Raw genomic sequence first — 27,077 nt, forward strand, 5'->3', positions numbered from 1 at the left:
TGGAGGAGGCTTTGTCATGCCCTTCTTATAGTGATCCAAAAAGAGAAAGAAGACTAGGGAACTCAGCGTCAGTACTTTATTCAATGAACGTTTTACCTTTCTACTTTTTGACCTTCTATCCCGCTCTCCACTCCTATATCAAATTAACTTTTCAATTCCTCAGCTTTATCTCACCACAATTTCCTCTCTCCTCTGTCTACCAGGTCCTCCCTCAACTCCTCGAAATGTGATCTCCTCCATCAATGAGACCTCAGTTATCCTGGACTGGTCCTGGCCAGAGGACACCGGAGGGCGCAGGGACGTCACCTTTACGGTTCTCTGCAAGCGATGCCGCGCCGTAGCTGGCAGCAGCGGCGGCAACGGCGGAGCCCAGCGATGCGAGCCGTGTCGCAGCAACGTTCGCTTTCTGCCTCGAGCCGCTGGCCTCCACAACACCACCGTGACCGTGGGTGACCTGCTCGCTCACACCAACTACACGTTTGAGATCGAAGCGCAGAACGGCGTGTCATCGATGGCGCCCAAGATGAGGCAGTACGCCGCCGTCACCATCACCACCAACCAAGCAGGTGAGAGAGCACAGCAGACTGGTGCATGGATGATCAGAGAGACAAAGCGGTATCTTTTTTGTACCATATATTCTCAAAACATTGTCTCTCTTTTTTTCTTTTTCTTTAAAAAAAAGCAACACATCGGGTAATTTTTACCATTGGCAAGAAACTATGCACTGAAGGGTATCTGGAAAAGTTTAACAATCCAAAAATCCAAAAAAACAAGAGCAAATTGAATCTCAATTGTATATAAAAAAAAATGGAAAAAAGATGCCGACCATGAATCACGATGATCCTGGTTTGAATCTCGCTCAGAACCTCTATCAACTCTCTTTCTCTCCCGTTTCCTGTCGTCTCCTAATGCACTTACATGGGTTTATTTTAATGGCAAACCTCAGGTGTGTCGGGAATTCCCATTCAAAATCCAGACAGCGTATACAGCTGTCTCTGATGTTCCGTACTTTGATGATTAAGACTATCAGGAGACAGAAATGAAGGAATTGCTCTTTTTTTTTTTGGCCTTCAGGAAACTGAAATCAGAAAACAGATTCAACTGATTGCAGATTTTTCTTAGGCTTGTTAAGGTCTGGCACCACGCTTAGATAACACATCATTTTTATTTTAACTTGGGTAACTATCAAATGACCTACATGTTGTTGTTTTTTTAACGGTATTTCCTGGTTTAAACTGTAGAATGTCAGTATCATGTTCCCATCAATTCACAGAGCAACTCGGACTTATAGTGTTCAAGCTGATCCCAGGCTGCTAGTCTTGTTTTTTAAATCTAACATTAAGGAAAGAAAAAAGAAGAAAACCTCTCCTACTTAGTAACAGACACTTTTAAGGCAAGGATTAACTTCTTAAACTCTCACACAAGTATCTCTCTACACATCTAGTCCTTACAGGAATATGAAGGTGCTCTGAAACTCTAAGATCGAAATAAATCTCGCTGCAGAAGATCAAGTGCCAAACCTCAGGAATACCTGACCCCGGCAAGAATGCATTAAAATCTCTCTGTTGTTCATCAGTTTATTTCCTCCTCCTCCTCTTCCTCTCATGTTCTCTTATAGCTTGCATTTGTGTTTGTTCTTGTTTTTGATGTTGGCAGATCAGCATATTCTCCTGTTGTCGTGTTTTTCTTCTCAATTATCATCCCTCTTCAGTCTCCTTTTCCATTTTTTTCCTCCGCTCTTGGACCCGTTGATTCCATCTGTCACTGCATCTTTTTTTAAGTGGATGAAAATTTTCTTTCCAAATATTGAAACTGGGGTTTCTTTTACACAACTTAAAAAAATAATGAATATTAAAAAAGGGAAAGAGATGAAGATATATCCACTCTTACAACCTCATAGCATACAACTAGTATAGTTTGACCAGGAGCTCAACGGAGAAGTTAAACTTTTTCACTTGAATTCTCAATTTGCAACAACCTGTTGATACATATTTGTGACTACACTGTGCATACAATGCAAGGATAAATACACTTTATCATACATATGCAAACTTTTTTAGAAGAAACCTGCCATGCTGCATTCATACACAATACATACAAACAGATGTCTGTTGGGATTACGCTCTGCTATTGCATCAGGGATGTATTGTAAGTGACGTGGGCCAGACTTGACCTCTTTAAAGTGACAAGATGGGAAGAACGAGTTGTAAACATACCGTGTGTGTGCGTGCGTGTGTGTGTGTGTGTGTGTGTCTTTATATATACACGTCCATGTGTCTTGGCTGAAGAAAAATCCAGACTCGAGTCATCTCTTCTCATAAGCAGAAACGTCAACTGTGATGATTGAAAGCTACGGGTTTTTGCGTCCAACTCAAATTAACTGACGTTTTTGTTTTTCTTATAAAAAAGAAAGAAAACCTGTCATGCTTGCCAGCATAATCTGTGTATGATTAGTCTGGGGGATTTTTCTCTGTGAATGTGAACATATATTGAATTTAAAGAGAACACAACTACGCCTGCATGTGCTCGGAATATTAAAAACCGTCTTTATCGCTTGAATGATAATCGCAAGAGATGGATCGCTGGCTTTCCATATCGTAGACCAAGCACATGCATGCATTAAAGCGCAAATACACACACCTCAATGCTATACCCACATTTGTCACCGCGCACACACACACACACACACTCACACACAAACACACTTTCAGTCCATCTCTGCCTGCAGCTGCACACTCTCCATCAGCCCCTGAGAGTTTACAAGGATTAGGTATGTCAGTGCACCAGCCCCACCAATCTTTACAAGTTCTCTCTCTTTATCCTTTCTCTGTCTCGGTCTTGCACAAACACACACACACACACACACCTGTACGGATGCCAAAGCTGGATCATGGTTTTCCTTTGGAAGGAGCTGTGTGTCACGGCTGTGCTGTCAAGGTGTCGCAAGATAGTGCTCCTCCTCCTCTTTCCTCTTTTGCTCTCCACTCATTGTCGTAAGTATGCCGTCAGCTAGTTAACTGTGATCGAAACCTGGAGTTTGGTTGGAGGAAACCGATAAGTATTTATATGAAGTGTGAAGGTGGCGATGTTTAATAAGCGCGCAGTCCAAGAATTTGAATAGATTGGAAGATATGATTAATGTCATTTTAACAGAAGTCAAAGTACAACTTGAGATTTGTTGTAATTCATTTGTAATAACCATTTAATTACTGTTAATTAAAACTAGCAGGATGGACTGCATGTGTTTGCATTGAATTAAACAGTCACACCAATAATGCAGCAGTGTTATAGTGGGTAAATAGGTGTGTTTTCAATGGTTTTATTATGCCCCCTCAAGTCACAGGTGAATAATGCTGAGGGGCAGTTTTTAAGGCCATTATGGGCCCAGTGTACATTAGTTTTACAGTTGAGCCACAGACAGAAAGAGAGAGTGACAGCAAATTAAGTGCTTGCCAATAGAAATGCATGGAGAGCGCGGGGGTGTGGGGGGGGGGGGTGTGGAGGCGGCGGGTTGAACAAGAGGAGGAGTGGAACTTGAAGCTGCCTCCAAGCGGCCCAGACACAGTAAATCATTACCACCATAAACCACAGAGCCAATAAAAAGCACAGCCTCACCCGGCTATCAGAACCAGAGGGAGAGGAGGAGGAGAGGAGGAGGGGGGGAGGAGGAGGAGGAGCAGGGGGTATAGAAACAGATTCTCCCCATCTGGATTCATTACAGGAGGAAAAAATAACTTCCCGCTGAAATACACACACAAGTATATGCACAAAAAAAGACACACACACACACACACACTATGCAGCCATATAATCACAATCAAGAAAGGCTCGAACATTTCAAAGACAAACATGTTTTTTCCTGTGGTCTAATAAAATTAAAAGTCAATGCCTCAGATGCCGGGTTGGCCCCGAAGCTGCCAGGCAATTAGAGAGCAGTAAAGAAGGGAAATGAGAAAGGGAGTGAAGAGGGAGAGAGAGAGAGAGAGAGAGACGGAATTAAGGAGGGGTACTGAGCATGATAGAGGGAGAGAGGGAGGGAGGGATGTGCTGAATTACTAGATTGGGACCATGTGAACTCCCCGAGGCTATGCGATGTGTGGATGAAGGACCGGAGAGGCAGATTGGCAATAGAGCCAGCACCGAACCTAAAAAGATACAGCAGAGAGAGAGAGAGAGAGAGAGAGAGAGAGAGAAAGGGAAAGAAGGTTTCAAACTTTGAGAGAAATGCAGTGGATCGAAAGACAGAAGTGGACAAACCTCTGACCTCCACTGAGAAATTGCTCCTTTAGCAATAAAAGCAGGAGCTCATGCAATGTATACGTTTGGAACTTAATACGTGATGGAATCGAGATGTAATATCCTCACCGAGCTCTAGAGACAGCGTGTGGTAACCCATAGCCTTGTTTTCCTTTATTTTGATGATATTGGCCAGTGGTTGCTTCCAGAGATTGCACTCTGAAATTTGAAAAAAAAATATATATATATACATTTTCCAATATTTCCTCCGTGGCGTTTGCTACAGAGAATGAGTTATGAAAAAAATCTGGTATAGCAATATTTATATCTGTGCAAGAGACAAACCAGGAGTACTGTGAAGGTATTTTTTTTTTTTCTCGTAATTAATGTTAGTCAAGCTAAATCATTGCATTTCTCGGACAGTGGATAAATGCACATGACTATTATGAGTATTTTAAGCGTATGTGAGTGTTTGCGTTGTCTTGTTTTTCCATGCAGCAAACCCATCCTTGATATGGACTCCACTAGACTACGCAGCAAACTGAATTAGACTAACAGGAACCTTAGACAATATTGCCAGGATGCTACACTGGGGACTGAACTTTCACTGAACCTCTTTATAAAGACACTCTCTCCTCTTTGCACTCCGTGTCTCTCTCTCTCTATACGTCTGCCTTCCAGCTCCTTCTCCGGTAACGGTGATCAAAAAGGAGAAGACTTCTCGAAACAGCGTCTCGCTGTCCTGGCAGGAACCAGAAAGACCCAACGGCATTATCCTGGACTACGAGATCAAATACTACGAAAAGGTCAGTGCGCAATACATCACAATTTACCATATGTTTTAAAGCTTTACCAGACATGTACCATAACATGTTAAATGAACAGTTCAAATGCAACGCATTTGATGAGACGACCATCATGTAGGGTTGACATATTGGCCAAACATAGTTCCAACATCATTTGCTTTGTTGTCCTGATAGAGAACCAGGTTTAATGCGTTTCATACGTTCATGTATGAAGAAGAGCCAGATGCTATGTTTTGAAGATGGCGCCTCACTCACTCATTCATTCATCGTGCTCATACGCCAAGAGACTTCTCTGTTGGCTCGGCTTTCTGGGCCCACGGAAGATGCTCAGTTCTTTCCCAGTCGAGGCCAGCGAGTCAAAAATATTCCACTGTTTTGAGCAGGCTGACTTCCTGTCTGCACCACACACGCCATATGATAAAGTAACTCGCATGTCTTGCCAGGAAAAAGAAAAAGAAAGAGAAAAAGAGGGAATGAGCAAATTGACAAATTACTATTGATGTGCAGTTTGCACTTATTTTCCTCTCTATCTCGCCATAATGTTTGGAGCCAAAAGTTGGTGCATTTTTTACATTTTTCAAAATCTTAAGACTTTCATGTTCTAAAATGTTTTGGGTTTGAGTTAAAAAAAAAAAAATCTTTGATTTGGAATGTGGTTTCCATGTTTGAGCTCAAATTTGTTTTGTTTTTGCATTTACACTTAAAGAAGAATGGCTGCTTGCGTTGCCATATACTTCTTAAAGGTCCCATATTATGCAAAATCAACTTTTTCATCATTTAAATCCTTATATTTGGGACTCTGGAGGTCCTATCAGTTGGCAAAGTGTGAAAAAAGAAGACTCACTCATGTTTTTGTGGTCCTCCTGGGTCTAAGTACAGGAGATAGAACACCCAATGTTGACTTCCAGGAATTTTGCGCATTTTGGGATGTCACAATGCACAAAATTCCTGGGATTGTTGTCCCTCAGAGCTCCACTTTGTCCGTAAAAGACTTGAGAGTGCTATCGAGGTCAACGGCATCCGAAAACCGGAAGTCCGCAAAGTCCACGAAAGGTTCTGTTCTTGGCTCCACAGTGCAGCACAGAGTTCTACGCAAACTTCCAGCCTCAGAGGATTTATTTATCTGTCCAGTGAATACATGTTATAATATGACAGCAATGTGCCTGCTAGAGCCTGCAAATGATCACTTTTCCAAATGCTAACTGTTGTTAGCCTCTGTGGATGATGTCATTTCCTGTCCCTTAAGTGTTTAGGACACCAGGTTTACTTGGGGTAGGATAGGATATAATATGGGACCTTTAATATTTATCTGCCTAACTATAATAAGCCAAAAGGAGCGTCATGTTTTCATCGTGTGTCTTCCATTGTCTTCTCTCCTCCCCTTTTCTCCTCTTTTATCCTTCAGTTCTTTGTCTTCTCTAAATCCTTCTGTGTACATTATGTCGCCCCTTCCCTGCTTCTCTCTTCTTTCTTTTTTTATCCTTCTCGTCTCCCCCTTTTCACATCTCCCCTCTATATCTCTCGTCCTGTCCTCCTCTCCCCTTCTCTTCTTAATGGAGACAAGTTTTATGGCCAATAGTAAAAATGTGTCTGTGGGGTCTCTCGTTCCTCTGAGAGGGGGAAATTAGTGCAGAACGAATTACACTGGTTTTTTCAGCGCCGACGCTGTGCTACGGCTGACATTTGATGGTGAAATTAGCCGTGGATGCAAGTTTAATCACTCTGGAAGATTCAGTGTGTGTGTGTGTGTGTGTGTGTGTGTGTGTGTGTGTGTGCATGCGAGTGTGCCTGTCCAGGATCACAGATGCCAACAGTGGCCCCTAATCTCTTGATTAGTAGGCAGACAGGAACCGTTTCCTCTCTAAACTCTGCTCCCTGCTCAGCCATCCTTACCTGAGATGTTAAAACAAGGCTGGAAAGCAGCGTGAGGAGAAGTCACAGTTTTTGATACTGGGTCAGAGCTACTGCAGCGCAGGTTTAATTCTCGGCTGTGATTTTGCAGTCGCGCACACACATGCTCACTCATCACAATCCAATGTTCATTCATAGAGGGCAGAGGAAAAAAAAGTAAAGGGAGAGTCTGTATTACAAATGTTCTTTTAATAACAGTGTGAGACACGCTCACAGAACACACGTACACACAGGCAACAGGCAAACGCACAAACCCCAGAGTTCCCAGGCGATTCTTCACAGCGGCCATATATACGCAGCGACAAAAGGCTCCTCCATGCAGAAGAATAAACTGGGACAACCAGGGGGGGAGACCCTCATCACAACCCAGATCAGAGGCCTCTTCTTGTGGCAGGCAGAGGGACGCTGACGACCTTTAGCATGCTAAGGACTAACTAGGAAATTATGCAACTAAAGTCACTCAATCACACAAATCCTCATCAAGTTCTGATTGTCACCATATATTTATATGGTTCTAGCTAAGTAGAACCATATACGGTTCTTCAGCTTGTCCTCATAGGAGAACCCTTTTTGGCTCCAGGTAGAACCTTTTTATAAAGGTTCCACCTGGAACCCTTTTGGAGGGTTCCACCAAGAACCCTTTTAAAACCCTTTATTCAGGAAAGGGGTTTTAAAGGGTTTTCTGGATCAAAATGGTTCTTACTGGAACCATTAGTGTTACCAAGAGCTCTTGAAAAACGTTTTCTTTGGGGAAAGGGTTTTTCAGAAGCAAATGGTTCCGGGTAGAACCTCAGCTCTTATAGAAGGAACCCTTATTTCTAAGAGTTCATTATGATAATGATGATAATGGAAAACCAAATCAAATGAAATTGTATTGTATAGCCCACAATTGCGAAAACACAGTTTGTCTCACTGGGCTTTCACAGGGTTGGTAACATCCTCTCTCCTTAGACCCTCGACCAGGGTAAGGAATAACTACCAGGGGGAAAAAAAACCTTATAACGGGAAAAGAAAGAGGTAGAAACCTTAGGGAGAACCACAGGTGAGGGATCCACTCACTGGACGGACTGGATCTATGTAAGTGAAGATGTCTTTGCAGTGTTCCCTTCTTTAACTCAGCCTCTAGGATTTGTCGGGTAAGTCATGTGTTTATAGAGCAGAGCTTTGATGAGAGTGCAGATAGAGGGTGGGGGGGGAGTTGCAGGGGATGTGTCGTTCCAGACTCATAAGTACAGCTTTAAAAACGGAGAAATAAAAATATAATTTGCCACAAGTCGTTCAGTCTGCCCTCTGTAAATCCTTAGAGCTCATTGAAGTGTTCATTCCTGAAGTGTCCCGCCTGCTGTCTGCACACAATCTAACACGTGTGTTGAGTTATTCCAGTCCCTCTGTAATATACCTTAATACGCCTAATAACTTGTTTTTTTTTCTTTGTAATACGCGGGTGCTATCATTTTCACGTTTGTTAAAATAACACTCACAAAAGTCTGCCTTTAAATCCAGAAAGCGCTTTAAAGTTTCCGGCAGATGGTTGTTTTAACGCAGAGCGGAGCGACCGTACGTTAAATAAATACTGCTCGGCAACTGGAATCATCAGTCGATGCCACCTTACAAGGAAACGTGCCTGGAGCCGTGTCATTAATTTTACTATCAAGTGGCTGCTGACAAACGTGTGGTGTGATGATAAATTAAAACTAATATCCACTTATGTGAAGTGAAAATATACAAATACAGTAGTGACAGACAGAAATAAACTGTTATGGTTGGGAAAACATTTTTAATACCACAATGATTTATGTTAAATTAGGTGACTGTAACTCCTAATTCTTACACTGTTGTATTTAATACATCTCTTTAGTTGTGATCTTAATGACAGTTTTCAGAGTTTTCATCTGGAGGTTTTACGGATATAAAAGGTGGAATTTAATTGTTAATAAAAGAGAGTTTTACTGTGAACTCTGTGATATTTTTAAAAAGAAGGGAAAGAAGAAAACACACCAACTAATCTTCACATGCTGCACCACCATGTCATACAGTCATGGAACCAAAGGCCCACGTGTCTTTGCACTTCCTATGTATGTGAATGATTGCTGATTCTCTGGGGAATTTCCTCACGCCGTTTCCCAGAGGAAGAGAGGTGTTTCATTTTGGAAATCCCAGGCCGACTATGTGATCTTCCCGTCGCTTAAACCCAGCAAATGAGTGCTGTACAGCTAATAAGACGTTGTCAAATACACTTTTGCTTATTGTTTTTGCATGTTTTTATCACCTTAATCTGCAGGGAGAGACGGAGAGAGAGTGCATCAAATCCACTTTAATTTTTATCTCTTTCTTTTAATCTCTTTAGTTAGTCTCAGATGGAAGGAATGCTGACTGAAACGCTGCGTTTTACGAGACCTCTGCTGGATATCTCATGCTTTTGGGACGGTTTTGCGTCTCAGACTGTGTGCACGTGGATTAAACAAGCTGTAATTTGCTACAGCTTTGTTTACGTTAGCAAAGCAGAACACAGAACAGAGGCCGTATTAAATTCTACCCAATGTCCCTACCCATACCCGTGTCCTACAGTCACATGGCTTGTTAGGAGAGTACAGGTGTCTGTCTGTGGCAAACCTATGAGGGGCCGTGGAGGCCATAATTCCTTTTTTTTACCTCTCACATACACAATTTTACCTTTCACATACACAATTTTACCTCTCAGATACACAATTTTACCTCTCACATACACAATTTTACCTCTCACATACACAATTTTACCTCTCAGATACACAATTTTACCTCTCACATACACAATTTTACCTCTCAGATACACAATTTTACCTCTCACATACACAATTTTACCTCACACATTCACAAGTTTACCTCTCACATACAATTGTTTTACCTCTCACATACTCTCTTTTACCTTTCACATACAATTGTTTTACCTTTCACATGTAATGTGTGAAAACATGTACTGAGAGGTAAAAACAGAGAGTATGTGAGAGGTAAAACAATTGTACGTGAGAGGTAAAAAAAAAGGAATTATGGCCTACACGGCCCCTCATACAAACCTCTGTATGATTGTCAGCGATCACATAGGGTCCCGATCTCTGAACTATGATGACCTGTGGTTAGATTTATAGCTGCCACGAGGAGTTTTCTCAGCACATGGCCGTTGTATTTGTTACCTCCTCGCAAACGTGACAGTCTTAAAAATGCTTTTTTCGCACCATAAAACCGATCCACACCGTCGTGGATTCTGGTCGTGCACGTGTGCGTGTCTGTGAGTGTTTATGCCACTGCCTTCACCAATGAGTGCCTGTTGATAACTGGGTCTATAAACTGAGGATTTCACTCGACCTGGACGAGGTTCAGCCTTGAGTGGTTTTTATGAGCTTGGCTATGTCGCAAGACGTGTAGCTCATTTTTTGGGTCGTCTCTGGTAGGTTGGCGTGAGATTTAAGATCGCACACTTATTTCTATTTCTCTCCTTTGACAGTTTGTTTCATGGCTTTGAGCTTCGTGTTGATATGACACCTCAAACAAATGGACTATGAGACACATGAAGAAACATTATGCCCCGTTTTATTCTATTTGCCATACTTGCTCAGTTAATTTGTTATTTTGATTCTCTTATCTTTACCTGGTAACTGTGGTGCACATAGTGCAACATAAAATATGCTTCTTCAAACGCAATTTTAATGAAAATTCCAACAACATGACCTGTATGGATCCTGTTATTTTTCCAACTGTAAAAGTGTCACTACACTCAGGCAAAAATTGAGGATTGTTTTCTGTCTTTCCTTGTCTGCGTTGACCTACTGCCCTCTCGTCTTTCCTTCACCACTTTTCTTCTTTTCACATCTGGAATCAATGTGCCAAATGTAGACCTGGTGTGTAAATCCTGCTGTTGCTCTATCAGTGGAGATCAGTAGGAGAGAAGTCATAAAATATAAAAAGCATAACTCCTCGGGCTGGAAGAAAACTGCCAGACTGTCTGAGATGTGTGTGTGTGTGTGGTGGGGGCACAGGGGGATACTATATAGGTATATTCTAGGGCTGTAACGATATGCGTATCGAAAATCAAAATCGCAATACTCAGAGCCAATCGCATTAATCTCTTTACTGATGTCCCCAGTACCGGGGGCAGCATCAGATGCAGCGACAAAAGCGTCATAAAACTCAGCTAAAAGCTCATATAAACCATTTTTATGTTCACCAAACAAAGTTAAAACACAGATGGATCGAACCCGCAGGAGGTGAAAAAAAACGCTACAGCGCACACGTTTAAAAGCGGCACCGGATTATGTAAACAGCGAAGAATCCACAGATTCTAACGGTACCATTTTTATCACTCTACGAACAAGATTCACGGATCCAGCCCCAAAATAAGAGCAAAACAACAACCGACTTTCAAGAAATACAAGCGGAAATGTCGTCTTACCTTTGATGTTTATCAAAACAAGTTATTTCCACTGGAACAAAACTGATTCTCATGAAGAACTACACTTCCCAGCATGCTTTGGGGACAAATCCAAGTCTGGTTGATCATTTACTTTGTATTTTTCAACAGTTTTGTATTTATTTATCTTCAAACCTGTTCACAGTGTTCCAAAATATTTGTTATTAAATGTTACATTAAGTTGTTATATAAGAAAATGTTGTCGAACTGTGTGTCAGAAATCGTGATACAAATCGAATCGTGAGTTTGTGTATCGTTACAGTCCTAATATATTCATTAATTGCCTGAACTAAATTGCATTTATATCTTATTATTTGACGTTGTTCTTCTTGTTTTACAGGATGAGCAGGAGACCAGCTACACCATCCTTCGCGCTCGCGGCTGTAACGTGTCCCTGAACGGTTTGAAGCCGAACACCGCCTACTTGCTGCAGATCAGAGCGCGCACTGCAGCCGGATATGGAGCCAGCAGCCCCAGCTTCCAGTTCGAGACCAGCCCTGACTGTAAATTCAGCCGAGAGCAGAAGCTTACTTACTTTTCTATAAAATATGGTTTCACTGTTGTTTTGGCTTTGCATGCCGAAGCACATTATTGGCATTTAATATAAAATATAAGATTATGTAATGTTATATAATGTCAGGGGGGGATCAGTGAGAGGTTATTGTGCCCAGTGGTCGGCTTTTTTAAGTATCATTGAAGAGTTTTATAGGAAAAGCACAGCTTCTTTTTTTAAATAATGAGGGATCAGTTTTCTATGCAGCTGGACACATTTAAGCAGCTGAGCATTTCTCGGCACAAAAATATCAATCAAACTTTGTTCAGAAAAAGGTAAAAAAGGGTGTGTTCTACTTGGAATGAAGTGTATTTTACTCACTTAGTTTTTCTCCTCGTCTTTTCAGCAGCCTTTTCTATCTCGAGTGAGAACAGCCAGGTGGTTCTGATTGCCATTTCCTCCGCCGTGGCCATCATCCTGCTCACTGTGCTGCTCTACGTCCTGGTTGGCAGGTCTGTTTCCTTACTCACTCGCCTCGATTGTCAGTTTGTGTCATCATTTCTTCCAATTGCTGCAGCGCTTCTCTGTCAGTTAGACCTGATTGTTAATGTTGAAGACCGTTTGCCTGCTATCGCCGTGCATGTCATTATTTTTACCAATGTGTCTCTTTTGTATCCGTCTATCCCAGGGGTCTGCAACCTGCGGCTCTAGAGCCACATGTGGCTCCTCAATAGTAACTTTGAATAAGAGCAGTTTATTTTTTATTTCATATTCATTCTCTTCTTTCAAAGTGAACACAATCTTATTTAGAAATCAAGGTGATATTGAAATTGTTTTAATAATAATTTGTGCATCACATCATAATGTCCTGTCCATCTTTGGATTAAATGTTGGCTATAAACCGCAACGAATGTCAACGGTTTTATTTGTGTAGTTCTTATTGCAACAAACTCATTCTTATAATATATCTGTACAAAAAAAAAACCTATATGTGATATAATCTTAATTTTATGGGTCAAATGGGTTTTGCGGCTCCAGATTAATTGCATTTGGGTGGAGAGGGGACAAAAATGGCTCTTTTCATAGTAAAGGTTGCAGACCCCTGGTCTATCCTATAGTTTCTGTTATAAATAAATAAGTATTAGGGTATTTAGGTGTGTGGGTGTATAGGAAGACGTTGTGTGTGTGTGTGTGGGTGTGGGTGTGGGTGTGGGTGTGTGTGTGTGGAGTTGGCAGTCAGTACTGTTCAGAGAGAGTATAAATCCATGGCTCATTATAGGACTTACTGATCCTCTCTTGGCTTATAAGAGCTGGGATTACACACACACACACACACACACACACATAGAGTTCTTGCGAGCCTTCAGGCCGGGCTACATCTTATTGGGAGATGTGGCACTATTTCTGACCTTTCTGTGTTTGGATTGGCAGGTTTTGTTGCCGCAGCAAATCCAAACATCCCGACGAGAAAAGACTGCACTTTGGCAACGGCCACTGTAAGTATTAGACTCCGCTTTTTTCCCCCAGGCCCTGGTTTGATGTATCCTCTCTACATTTTTTTTTTACTATGCGCTGAGTAAAAGGAGTAATTGCAGTTATATTTCAGGTTGTCTGATATTTTCACCCATGGGGGGGGAATCTTTTTTTACACAGACCTTTTTTTTTCAATCCGCTAAACCAGCGGTGGGTGTTTTTAGACCTAATATTTCTCATCATAAAGCAGTTTTTCCCCCCTTCGCTCGGGATCGCTCGGTCATACGAGAAGACGGCAAGCCAACCGAGACGATATTAAGATGGAGGTTTCTCGGCCCATTTGTAAACCAATCCTGAAGGCTTCGTTTGAAAAAAGGCTGTGCTTGATGCCAGCTGCAACAAGTGCAGCAAATTAAGCTTTAAACAATCCATAATTATAGGCGTTACTCTGGAGAATAGTCGTTTTTTAACTGGTACATTTTTTCAGCAGTGATGAAAAGTGATGTAAAAGGTAAAATATGAATGGAATCCATATTTTTTTTTAAAAAAGAGCCAAGGTAACAACTTACGGCGAGCTTTAAAAACTTTAAAAAGCTTAATTTACAAGCGAAATGTTATTTATTAGGAATCCTCCTCCCTTCGACCTTCACCTCGTCATTAGCTCGGCAACTCCCCGGCGACTGAATAACATTTTGCCCTCTCCTTCATGAATAGTTTGGATGGGTCATAAGCAGGGCATACAGAACCCACAGGGGAATAATAAAACACACTTTTATCACTCCCTGTTTTCAAGTATGCCTTTAAAAACACTCACGTGCGCATTAGTAGCCTATACTGAAGCTTTTAATCCTCAGATTGTCGCTTTTAGTCATTCTGGTGAATGAATGAATGAATCGGTAAAATCATGAATTAATATTCTATTCAACAATTTAGTCAGAGCTAATGTAAGTCTTCAGCAGTGTGAATATAGTTGAGCCATTCCGCCATCCGTTGCACCATATGACTTCGTTTTCGCAAAATGTGTTGAGTTTAACGACGTGTGTGCATCTGGCCTTGATTTTTTCCGAACTAAAAATGTGCGTAAACACATAAAAAAAAAAAACAGCTTTTCTTGGACACGTGCCATATAGTCGAACATAAAAGCATCTGTGTATCTAACACACAATTTACTGTATCAGCTGCCTCCTGTCGAGAGCCCATCTTGTTTTAAGCTTCCTTAAAAGGGAATTCATTCTTAAAGGACAGTTTTTTAAGTGATTTCTAATGGATGCACGTCCTTTTCTGCTGTTGCAGTGAGTCTGCCGGGTATCAGGACCTACGTGGACCCTCACACGTATGAGGATCCGAGCCAGGCTGTGCACGAGTTTGCCAAAGAGTTGGACGCCTCTTGCATCGCCATAGACAAAGTCGTCGGAGCAGGTGAGCATAAACGCATGACTACATGCTGTGCGCGCACACACACACACACAGACACACACACATTCCTCATGGGTTAGGCCCTATCCTTTTCCACACAGAAATGGAACGAAGCGTAAAAAAAACAATCTTTTTCTCTGCCGTTTTGAAAAAAAGTTTCACGTAAACACGGCATTGTTTCAGGAAATTGTCTTCATCCACAGTAAAACCCTCAGGAAAAATACTGCAAGTACATAATGCCAGGCCTGTAAGTGCTGCTGTACACAATGTATACAATCACAGCCAAAACTACCCTACTACACTAACACTAACTACTTTTCCGAAAAGAAAATTTGCCAGTTCTGCCACACGAGTGAGTCGATGTGGCTGTAGAGACAGAGGAGCAGGACAGAGAATCCCTCTGACCACTCAGATAACACAAAAGTCCCAGACAAGAAGGAGCTGTGGATGTGTCAGTGAAAATAGTGTCAGTGAAAATTTTGTTTTGTTTGCTCCTCCCCTTATTTCACGATTTCGTTTCACTTTTTTTTTTCTTCTTCACTCCCGTGTCTGAACTCGCCGAGGACTGGACGTGTTGATATCTCGCAACTTTTTTTCAGGCTGACTTTAGTTACTTTTCAATTGGCAACACCATTGGCCAAACAATCTGCAACACACGAGACAAGGATGCCGACAATGATGCTGTAGACGGGGACAGTGAATGCCAGCGCAAGACAGAGGCGGGACTATGACATCATTGTTTTCCTAAAGTAGTGCTGTTGTCTGCAGGGAAAACGTAAAGGGAGCATTTTGAGATTTTCCCACTCTGGGTCCTGCTTCTGTATGGCTGAAACGCTGATAAGATTTAAATAAAAAAATAAAAAAAAAACTATCCATATATATTCACCTCCAGTCATATCTGTGTGGACAAACCCTTATTCAAAGCAAGCAAATTGCCAAGTTGGTGGCATTTACTTTTACTTTCTTACTTTTTTACTCTGTAATGTTCCATTTAGATGACAAAGTTGCCCCCAACTGCATAAACACAGAGAAAAAGTCCGTACCTTAAGTGTTTTCTATATATCTACATTGTCATAGCAGCGATCTGGTTTAACTCTACGGGCATTTACTGCACAGCTGGGAATGTGAAAGAATGCAATGCCCCAGCTTGATGTCCCGTCTTTCTAGTCCTCCTCTAACTGGGTGTAGAAATGTTTTTTTTTTTTGTATCCTTATCTTCTTCCCTTTAGCTCCTTTTTTTTTTAACCTAATGCTCTAATACTAAACTAAATCGAATCATTGCAACAGTAAAACAAATCTCCTCTCTCCTCTCCTTGTCAGGGAGGAGAGGAGAGAGGAGTGCATGGGGTAATGCGTCGTGATTGATGTCAAGTGCCGGCAGAATGTATAGAGAATAAAGCACACGCGGTGCATAACAGCAGGCCCTCGGTCTCCAGAGTCCCAGCAGCTCTGCACACTTTTAAAGCTGTCAGAATAACTGAGACTCTGATACCTGACTCCACACTACTGGACTATGGACAAAACACCACAACGCATACCACTGTCTCACTGCTCATCAAAGACAAATCACATTCATCATAATAGGGTTGGGTTGATTCATAGGTTTGCTTCTTTTTATTTTTTTTGTCATTAGAGGTCAGCTATGGAAAGGTTAGATCCTGTCATAGGAAGTATTTGTCTGTGGGAATCTTCATGATCATGATTTTCCTTTTTTTCCTGTAGACTATGGTATGAATTACTGATGAAGATTTAAAGTTTTTAAAGTTACAGTTTTTTTCATACACACTAAGAAATCAAAGTACGAGACTGTACCTAAAAGAGGTACAAATGCTTAGTCGCTCCAGTTGTACCCTATCAAGATACAAGCACTGTACTTTTCTCAGTGTGTACCAATCAGTACATTTTTGTACCAGGACATAAAGGTACATTTTTGTCACTAGAGGTGCAGAAATGTTTCCATAGAGGTACAAACAAGCAGGTACAAATATTAAAGGTACAGTGCTTGTACCCTGATAGGGTACAACTGGAGCGACAAAGCATTTGTACTAGAGCTGAAACGATGAATCGATGAATCGATTATTAATCGATTACTGAATTAATCGCCAACTATTTTGATGATCAATAATCGGTTTGAACCATTTTTCATTATTAAAACAAGATTTCTGATTGTTTCAGCTTCTTAAATGTGAATATTTTCTTGGTTTCTTTGCTCCACATAAACAAAGAAATCATTAAAACTGAATCGTTTTGGTTTGGACTTTCGAGAACATCATCATTTCCAGCTTTCCAACAAACACCGATCAATGTTTTTAAACGTTTTTTTGACATTTTATGGACCAAACGATTCATCGGTTAATCGAGAAAAAAATCGACAGATTAATCGATCGCGAAAATAATGGTTAGTTGCAGCTCTAATTTGTACCTTTTATGGTACAGTCTCGTACTTTGATTTCTTTATTTATATTTATATTCATACTAAAGTTTGTGTTCCTGTTTCCTTAAACTGACTCGTAGTCCCGCACAGGATTTCCAATGTGCCTGGACTGTCTGTTTAAGCACAAATGGCAAAAAATAAAAACCTTGAACCTAGTGTGTAGGTAGTTAAAATAGCCCGATATTTCAATACTGATTATCCTTAATAAAGAAAAAAAAAAGCTGGAAAATGTCCAATGCTTTTGCATGAAGCAATTAAATCAAGTGTGCAATACTGCCTTACAATTCAATCAGATTTTTTTTTTTTTAAAGCTATATACGAACAATATTGAGTACAATACGACTCCTTTTTTCCCCTCCATCGCTGCCTCAGTCCCCATCTGTCTTCATTAAACATGTTAACAAGACTTTGATCTGCTTGCCAATCAGTGATTGTGTGTTAAAAAAAAACACACACACACACAGCACATATGCTCCATGCTTTTTTACATGGGTGAGCCTAAAACATCAAAGTGGGATACCCAGATACAGGAAAGCAATGAGTGTCCCTAATCAAGCGTCATTAGACCTGGATCTTCTTTCTTGGAGTGACCGCATGAAAAAAAAAAAAGGTGTGTTGGCCTTGGCTCGTGTGTCCACTGCTGACGGCCAGAAGAATGGAGAGCAGGGCAGGAAAGGACAGACTGTAATTATTCTGCCTAAGTTCTTCCAGACCCCCATTCCTTCCAGTCCAAGATTTGATCCACGCTCTCTGATCCAAAGCTGCTATGGGAAATGACTGTACAGGACGGAGAGAGAGAGAGAGAGAGAGAGATCTGCAGATGTCTTACCACTGACATCACCGCGCATGAGCGCACTCGATATGCATTTACACAATGGAGAAACGCACACAAATACAATCGACAAATTATACACACTCCGCTCATCCTCTCTGCAGTCTGGCCAAATCCCTGTCACCAGCTGTAACATGGCTGGCTGCCTTTGAAGTGGCCAGCCTGCCCCGACGAAGCTCACCTTACCTTGTGAACACACACACACACAAGTGGAAGCTGAAATAAACACACACACACACACACACACACACACTGGCAATGAATACTAATTGATCTCTCCCAGAGTGGATGCTAAGTCGCACAGTGTTTTGGTTTGAAATAAACATATATTTGGATTTTTGGTACGATTTGATTGATCGTTACATGTGATTTTATGGTATTTTAAAACCAAAAAAATTATTTTTTTCCTTTATTGCCGTTGTCCTAATTTCCTACATCTCGACAATGGAGGAGACGAACACAACCCATACTCAGAATGGACTCAGTGAAAAGAATATGACCCAGTTTTAAGTATTTGCAAATTTAACAACTGACTTTTTTTCTTTCTGTTCAGCCATAAATTATTAATTAAAGATGGATTTCTTAATAAAATATAAATATTCAGTTGTTCCTTCAGGCATATACTGTACATATATACGCACGGGTGAACATTTGTGCCATTTTGTACGCTTGTATTGTATCTCATGTATTTCCAGTTCATCAATCGAGATTTGTTCATATTCAAAATATTGATTTCCCTTCCTCCATGAATGTGTCCACAGGTGAGTTCGGAGAGGTGTGCAGTGGTCGCCTGAAGCTGCCCAGTAAGAAGGAGATCTGTGTCGCCATCAAGACTCTCAAAGGAGGATACACCGACAAGCAGAGGCGGGACTTCCTGGCGGAGGCGTCGATCATGGGACAGTTTGACCACCCCAACATCATCAGGCTGGAGGGGGTGGTGACCCGCAGTAAGTGCAATCATCAGCACAGCGACGTGAATTTAGTGCATCAAATGTCAAACTTGCATCAAACTGTCAAAAATGATGTCGGAATAGAATAGAATAGAATTGAAGGAGGCGTATGATTTGTATTCACATTCCATCACCGCTCTAACACCTGCAGAGACTTTTTACCGATTCCGGATTTACAATTGTCTTTGACAAATGGCTGCAAAGTGGCTGACGGTTCTGTGAAAGAGCAACGGGAGTTTTATTGAGTTTGCCGTGGTGTAAATCTCCGCAGATCAATGTGCTTTGATCAAAGCCTGTGTCCAAAGCGGGACATAAATCCATAAATCCATATCTCTGAGTCGCTCCCTTCTGGGCCTCTTTATAAGACTATCATTAGCGCACAGAATGCCTCTTTAAAAAGGGGGGAATGACTGCAGAAAAAAAAGGAAATAATGAGTCTGAACTTTGTCGCTGAGAAACGGGGCCTGGCCTCCATCTCTCCCTGCGGCACCAGGCTTATTAAGTAGCTCTGCCATGTTATTCTAAAGAGTCGGATAAAATACCTGCAGAACTCCCCCTCACTTCATGCCCTTGATTTTTAGGTTTCTCTTATTCTGTCTCTTTTTTTTTTTCTCGCCTTCTCCGGTGTAATGTTGGAAACCTAATTGCGTCCTGACTCTTAAATGTGCATGCATCCATTTCAATCTAAAGCAGTATTGCCAACATAAGATTTCAAAGTGTGCGGTGAAAATGGCCACAGATTGATATACCAACTGTATTGGTTTGATGAATTAAAGGCGCCATATGTAAGAATGTGGCCAAAAAGAGTTACTTCACTCAAATTCAAAATTCCGAAGTCTTTTAGGTTTCGTTTTCTGAACCCTTGTAGCTCAGACGTAACTGGCAACCCGTGGCTGCTCAGCAGCTGAGACTCTACTTAGTGCAATAATAAGTAGACGGCAGTAGGTGGCGCCACATGCCAAAACATAAACATGATTTGCAGTCTGCAAAAGATTTGTCGGTGAGTTCAGTTTGTTATATGAACATTATTCCTGAGTCTCTGTGACATATTAGGAGGATTTTATGGCCAGTTGCTTTAGATTTATTACATAATGCACCTTTTAAGTCTTTATGTCTTTGTCTCACTGTCTGAAAACTGAACACTTTCGTCAGTGGGTCAAAAAAAGATTCATCATCATTTTAATTCATCACACTGACAGGCCAAAAATTCACGATATGTAATTGTTTTAAGGTGTAATATAGTTAAACACATGCAGCTTCAGTTAAAGGTGCCATATGTAAGAATGTGGCCAAAAACGGTTACTACATTCAAATTCAAAATACTGAGGTCTTTTAAGTTTCGTTTTCTGACGTAACTGGCAACCCCGTGGTTGCTCGGCAGCTGAGGCTCTACTGACTGCAATGATTGGTAGACGGCAGAAGGTGGCGCCACATGCCAAAACATGATTTCAAAACATAAACATGATTTGCAGTCTGCAAAATATTTTTTTTTAATGCAAATATTTTGTCTGTACTGTTGTTGTTGGTGAGTTCAGTTTGTTATATGAACATTATTCCTGAGTCTCTGTGACATATTAGGAGGATTTTATGGCCAGTTGCTTTAGATTTATAACATAATGCACCTTTAAGTCTTTAAAAATTGAACACTTTCATCAGTGGGTCAAAAAAGATTCATCATCGTTTTAATTCATCACACTGACAGGCCAAAAATACACCCTATGTAATTGTTTTAAGGTGTAATATAAAGTTAAACACGTGCAGCTTCAGTATAGAAATGTATATTTTGTCATGAGTACAATAACTGCAAATTTGAATCAACTAAATCATATTTCGGGAAAGTACACACACAGTAGAATATAAGCAAAGACATGAGTTTCAGACATGAGTGTGAGCCTCGTTTCTAACTCCTCGTCATCCGTCTTCGCTGGGAGTGAAAGAGTTTGTGCGCTGTGTGATCCGTCAACCTCGAGACCGCTTGTCCAACATATCTTACACCACTCTTCCAGTCCGCCGAGAAACGCTGCAATAACACAAGACTTTGGTGTAATTTGCTGCCTTTAAACTAACAGTGGAAGTTCAATAGTCAGTGCTCTGTATATAAACACACACACACACACACACACACACAGAAATATAGGGTGATTTATTAAGCTGCTCCTGTTAATTCTTAATAATCCTGAGACTTTCACACCCCATTTACCTTGCTGCTGGTTTTGGCTGCACATTTTATAGATACACACACACACACATACACACACACTTGTGCACACTTGCGTTTACAGAACAAAAGGGGCCTCGGGGCCTTTATCATTGTTGCCAGTGTAGGGAAGAGTAGAGCCCTGGAATGGTAAAAGGAGAGAGAAAACAGATTGGAGGGCAGATTGTATGCATGTTCCCATTTTTCAAATTCAGACATGTTTGTTTAATGATGATCAAAACATGTAAAGTCATATAGTGATGCATTAACTGCATCTCCATCCATCTGTGTACCTTATTATGCTTTGACGGTCTCATAGAGATACAGTATATTCGTCTGTATCTCGTGATTTCGTTTAAGATAGTGAATCGGTTAACTTTCATCATATGCCGATGTTTTCCGGTAAGACTACAGTTGATCTGTTTATTTTCACGAAGGAGTCCTTCATGCTCTCCACTTTTACCAGATGTGGTTGGAGGTCACAAGAGATGCAAGAAGACCAGAGCTGGTAAAAGGAAAGGAAGATTGAGAAAGTGGAAGACGGCGGTGGATGGAGTTGCACGTTAATCTGAATAAAATAAAAACAGAGAGCCATATGGCCGGTGGTAATGCAAGAGTGAAGCAGGGAGAACGAAGTCGCCTGGCACACGAACCAGTTCAGACATCGATGCTGTGCATTTAATGGTCGATGCAGAGATTTCCCTTTTTTTTTTCTTTTATTCCTCAGTAATAAACCTTAAGTCAACTGTAGTCTGATCAGGTGCAGATGATAGTTAGGCAGCGTGGATTTACAGCCACGGTCTTCCACAGGAATAAAGATGTCACCCGCTGACAGCTGACCTGCCGTAGCCTTAAAACGTGACCGAGATCGCTTCATTCTCGTTCTGCGTGCGTGTGTGTGAGAGACAACAAGCAAGAGATCAAGTTCAATCTACCTACATGCACAGTATTGTGTGTCTGCCTTATATCAAGGTTCAGCTCTCCTTGTTTAACCCCGCCTTTGTCTTTGCTTGCTTCAAAGAATAAATCCGAGGCTTGTGTTTCAGGCCGCGAATCTTCTGCGCGGAAAAAAACAGTCGCTTGAGCCGATTGTGTGAGAAAATACAGATGACGCAACGTGTGAATCGTGAATCTCAAATTCTTCTTTTCTGTTGCAGGTAAACCTGTGATGATTGTCACGGAATACATGGAGAATGGATCCCTGGACAGCTTCTTAAGAGTATGTAACACACACACACACACACACACACACACACTTATGATATAAGTGCAGCATGAACAGAGGTATACACACGCACAAAGGCAGATAAGTAATCCTATCACATTTAGCTGAGGATTAAGGAGCTGAATATGGTGAAATAAATGGTTCAACATGAAGAACAGTGCTGTAATCAAAGATGACCTGAGATCAGTGCAGAAAATCCTCACTCATGTGCACATCTGTGTAAACTCATCAGAATACAAATAAATTAGCTCGTTGTCTTCTACTTTCATAACCTCCTCAAGCATCACTTAGTTAAAGGTGCATTATGTAATAAATCTAAAGCAACTGGCCATAAAATCCTCCTAATATGTCACAGAGACTCAGGAATAATGTTCATATAACAAACTGAACTCACCAACAACAACAGTACGGACAAAATATTTGCATTAAAAAAAATATTTTGCAGACTGCAAATCATGTTTTGGCATGTGGCGCCACCTACCGCCATCTACCAATCATTGCAGTCAGTAGAGTCTCAGCTGCCGAGCCACCACGGGTTTCCAGTTATGTCAGAAAACGAAACCTAAAAGTCCTCGGTATTTTGAATTTGAATGTAGTAACCATTTTTGGCCACATTCTTATTATACATATGGCACCTTTAAAAAGGCAACTCAAGTAATTTTGCTTTTTTTTTTGCCAATTTCAAACAGCTAAAACTTCCCTTGCCTCTTTTTACTGTGACATTTATACGAGGTTGTCTGATTCTGACTGCGTCGGCCGTACTCTCCATGTTTAAGGGCTAATCACATGCTAAAGTTTTATGAGCTGAATTCCCACTCGTCTCCCAGATGGGCCTGGGTTTGCTTCTTGCCTTGCCTCTGTACCTTTAAACAGGAATCGACGCGCATCGCTGAAATTAACCAAAGGACATCAGCCAAGCCACAACACTGCCATGAAATCACGTTACCTGTTTCAGCCTTTTTCCACATGTGTCTGCACAGCATCCACACACACACACACACACACACACACACAAGCAGCCATTGCTTCCTGACATTTTACTTCCTGACCTGCTGTTTTTCACTGGAAACGTGTCATATTATGTGCAAACGCGCTCGCACGGATTCGCAGCATATGACTGGAGCTTATGTCCGTGAGAGCTTTGTAGTGACTTAGCCAGGTGGTCTGGCTACTAATTGCTCGAGACGATATGGAAGGTGAGGTCGTCCTGGCTCGTTTTCAAAGGAAAACAAACTCATCTTACAAGCGTATCACGGACGGCGTTGCATGTGCAAGCGTGGGGGGAAAACTGCGCCCGCTCGCATGCTAAATCAAACCCAGAGTGAAAACGACCGTACTTATATCGGAACGAGTATTTTATCAGCCTTTGTCATCACCTTGCCCCTGTGGACCAGAGAACATATAGTCTTACTCTTTTAACACTTGCCCTGAGAGAGAAATGTTTGAACACCAGTTTGTAAAAGCTTTAAAAATTGATCATCTTTAAAGGTGCATTATGTAATAAATCTAAAGCAACTGGCCATAAAATCCTCCTAATATGTCACAGAGACTCAGGAATAATGTTCATATAACAAACTGAACTCACCAACAACAACAGTACAGACAAAATATTTGCATTAAAAAAAAATCTTTTGCAGACTGCAAATCATGTTTATGTTTTGAATTCATGTTTTGGCATGTGGCGCCACCTACTGCCGTGTACCAATCATTGCAGTCAGTAGAGTCTCAGCTGCCGAGCAACCATGGGTTGCCAGTTACGTCAGAAAACGAAACCTAAAAGACCTCGGTATTTTGAATTTGAATGTAGTAACCGTTTTTGGCCACATTCTTACATATGGCACCTTTAATCCCTAGTTTAAACACATTAATGAATGGATACTATTGTTTATCGTTTTGGTTTTTTTTAAACCCGATTTCTACAGTACATTGTCCGATCCTAATTTCACACATTAGTGGGTAGTAATGTGGAAATGCTGCATTGTTATCAAGTAATCCGAAAGGTCAACCTCTCTTTTGAGTTTTATATGACATACAGTAGAACCAATTACTTCCTACCTTCAATCATTGATTTCTCTCTCTGTCTCTTTTGTTTTGTAGAGACATGATGCCCAGTTTACGGGAATTCAGTTGGTGGGAATGCTGCGCGGCATCGCCTCGGGTATGAAGTATCTGTCCGACATGGGATACGTTCACCGAGACCTGGCGGCGCGAAACATCCTGGTCAACAGCAACCTGGTGTGCAAAGTGTCGGACTTCGGCTTGTCCCGGGTGCTGGAGGACGACGCGGAGGCCGCGTACACGACCAGGGTGAGCTGAAGTGCAAACACAAACACAAAAGAAATGAGTGTCAGCATTATTTATTTCTTCAAATCCCTCTTCCATGGGAAGAAAGGGGAACACAGAGGCAAAAAAAAAAGTTGTGTGATAAGACCAACACAAATCCTTAAAAGCCCCCCAAAATCTCCAGGTCACTGCACAGAAATGACAGCATACAACAGCTGGTAGACTGTGGAGAACACCATTCTGAGCACTGTGTGCAACGATGGAATGCATAACATTGATAAGACGTTTGTGTGGTCGAAGTCTCAACTCGACTTCCTTGTCAATGCTTTGTAGAATTTGTCAATATTATAGGTGTCAGAACTGAAATATGTAAAATACGTATAGGCGGTCAGCGCATGTCCTTAAAAGGATAGCTGTGCGAACCCGTGTGTGTGTGTCCGTCCTTCACACACCATCATGGGACCCTGTGGTGTGGTAGATCATGCGTGCATCCCTGTTAAACGCTGTATAATTAGCTGGCGCTGTATTGCTTGTAAAATAAACAGTCAGTGTACCGTTTTGCCTTTTCTCCCAGAAACACATAATGTGAAATAAAGAGGCAGAATAATAAACTCCACTGGCATTTGACAGTGACTGACAAAGTACGGTATGTTTGTGCATCTTTGCCCACAATCCTGTGTGATTGTGTGTGTTTATATGTGTGTCATAGATTCCTAATTTCCTTTGGGGTCATTCAAGTTCTGCGTCGTCTGTGTGTGAGAAAGAGAACCAGGCTGGAGCCCAGTGACTTATTCCAATAAACTCTGTTAGCTTTGGCTGCCGTTGGACCTTCTTTCCTCAGCTCCGTTTTTTGCTCCAATTTGTCCCGGTTCTCTGCAAAAGATGACAAACGCAATATCTCCTGATGTAGTTTGATTAATGAGTTATTCTCCAGCCGATTTTTTATATTCTTAAACTTGATATCGACACATTTTGATTCAAACTGAGCATGATCGATATTTTTTTTAACTGCTCTAAAAGCGTATTGTTTCTTCTACTGTTTTCACATCCCGGATTTTAAGGAAAAAAAAAACCAAGTACCTCATATTTTTCCGTTGGAATGTTTATACATGTCGGTGTGCGAAAAAGAGAATCAATCAATGGGACACTCAACTTTTCCACTGCAAGTCAGTTCCGCGAGGCTCAGCAGCTCCTGTGGGCAACATGAAGCAAGTTTCACTGCGGGTTCCTTTTACACCACACGGTGAATAATAACGATACTATTTCAGATAAGTGTTACAGTTGTGGGACTGAGGTCGACATCACCAATGCTCGGTCCAAACCGCCAGAGCCCATGTGGGTTAGCAGATGTAGGCCTTTACGTGCGACATACACATGTGCCTTTATTGTATATTTTATATCACTAGAATACAAATATAACCGATGTCTAAAGTTGCAGTAATTTGTAATATTTAAATCCTCACATTTATACCACGTTTCCCACATTGTTGTCAGCCAATATGCTGAGAAATTCTCTTGGATGTTATTTTGCGATACTCTGGGCTCTGATATATGACTGATTTATTCAGTGGCAGATTGACAGACTAACGGATACGACTCATTCATTTTGTTCTCACTCTCTTCTCTCATAGGGAGGTAAGATCCCCATTCGGTGGACAGCACCAGAGGCTATCGCCTACAGGAAGTTTACATCAGCCAGCGATGCTTGGAGTTACGGCATTGTGCTCTGGGAGGTGATGTCATACGGGGAGCGGCCGTACTGGGAGATGTCCAATCAGGATGTAAGTACTGCCAAGTTTTCCCCCGAGTTCCTTAGGAATAGGAATGTCTGTGTGGTTGGCACATTTTGACAAGTTTCATTCAAGTGTTGTGAAGGCAGCAGCCTCATATTTTTGATGTTTATTTAATGCTCGGAGTGGTGTGAAGAGACTAAGAGGCTGAACATGAGGTAGACATGACAAGACGGCACTCGGGCAAGTTGGATACGCTCACAAGTCAATTCACAATAAAGAAACTAATTGATTTAGATGATGATAAATTATTTTTTTTAAAAAACAGTTCTTGCAAGTTTGATAAATAACTTCCATCCATCGTCTACCGCTTTATCCTTCACATGAGGTTTGTGAGGGTCCACTGGTGCCAGTTCAAGCTGACACAGGACAGATTGCCAGTCCATCTTAGGCTAACATAGAGACAAACAACCATTCCTCTCTCACACTCATGGTTCATTTAGAACAGGGGTTCTCAAAGTTTTGATACCATATATACCAATATAATAACGCTTTATAATTTACTGGGTAATTAACCAGTATTTTGGCCATTGTTCTTACCTTATATTTACTGGGTAAATAGCTAGTAATTGGGGGCTGTAGCTAAC

The 27,077-nt window shown here is 41.3% G+C and overlaps 1 protein-coding gene across 1 annotated transcript in view; it reads left to right on the forward strand.

The window, feature by feature from the left end:
* Positions 1-27,077, forward strand: part of epha3 (eph receptor A3) — an 88,026-nt gene that overhangs the window by 50,649 nt on the left and 10,300 nt on the right. Inside the window, exons 5-14 of the mRNA XM_083908545.1 lie at positions 204-566; positions 4,918-5,042; positions 11,738-11,900; positions 12,297-12,402; positions 13,322-13,386; positions 14,657-14,782; positions 18,807-18,992; positions 22,350-22,411; positions 24,515-24,724; positions 26,332-26,481. Coding sequence (XP_083764671.1) covers positions 204-566; positions 4,918-5,042; positions 11,738-11,900; positions 12,297-12,402; positions 13,322-13,386; positions 14,657-14,782; positions 18,807-18,992; positions 22,350-22,411; positions 24,515-24,724; positions 26,332-26,481 — 1,556 coding nt within the window. The remainder of the gene's footprint in view (positions 1-203; positions 567-4,917; positions 5,043-11,737; positions 11,901-12,296; positions 12,403-13,321; positions 13,387-14,656; positions 14,783-18,806; positions 18,993-22,349; positions 22,412-24,514; positions 24,725-26,331; positions 26,482-27,077) is intronic.

The sequence above is a fragment of the Microchirus variegatus genome (genome assembly GCF_963457635.1).
Source record: "Microchirus variegatus genome assembly, chromosome: 22".
Classification (NCBI taxonomy): Eukaryota; Metazoa; Chordata; class Actinopteri; order Pleuronectiformes; family Soleidae; genus Microchirus; species Microchirus variegatus.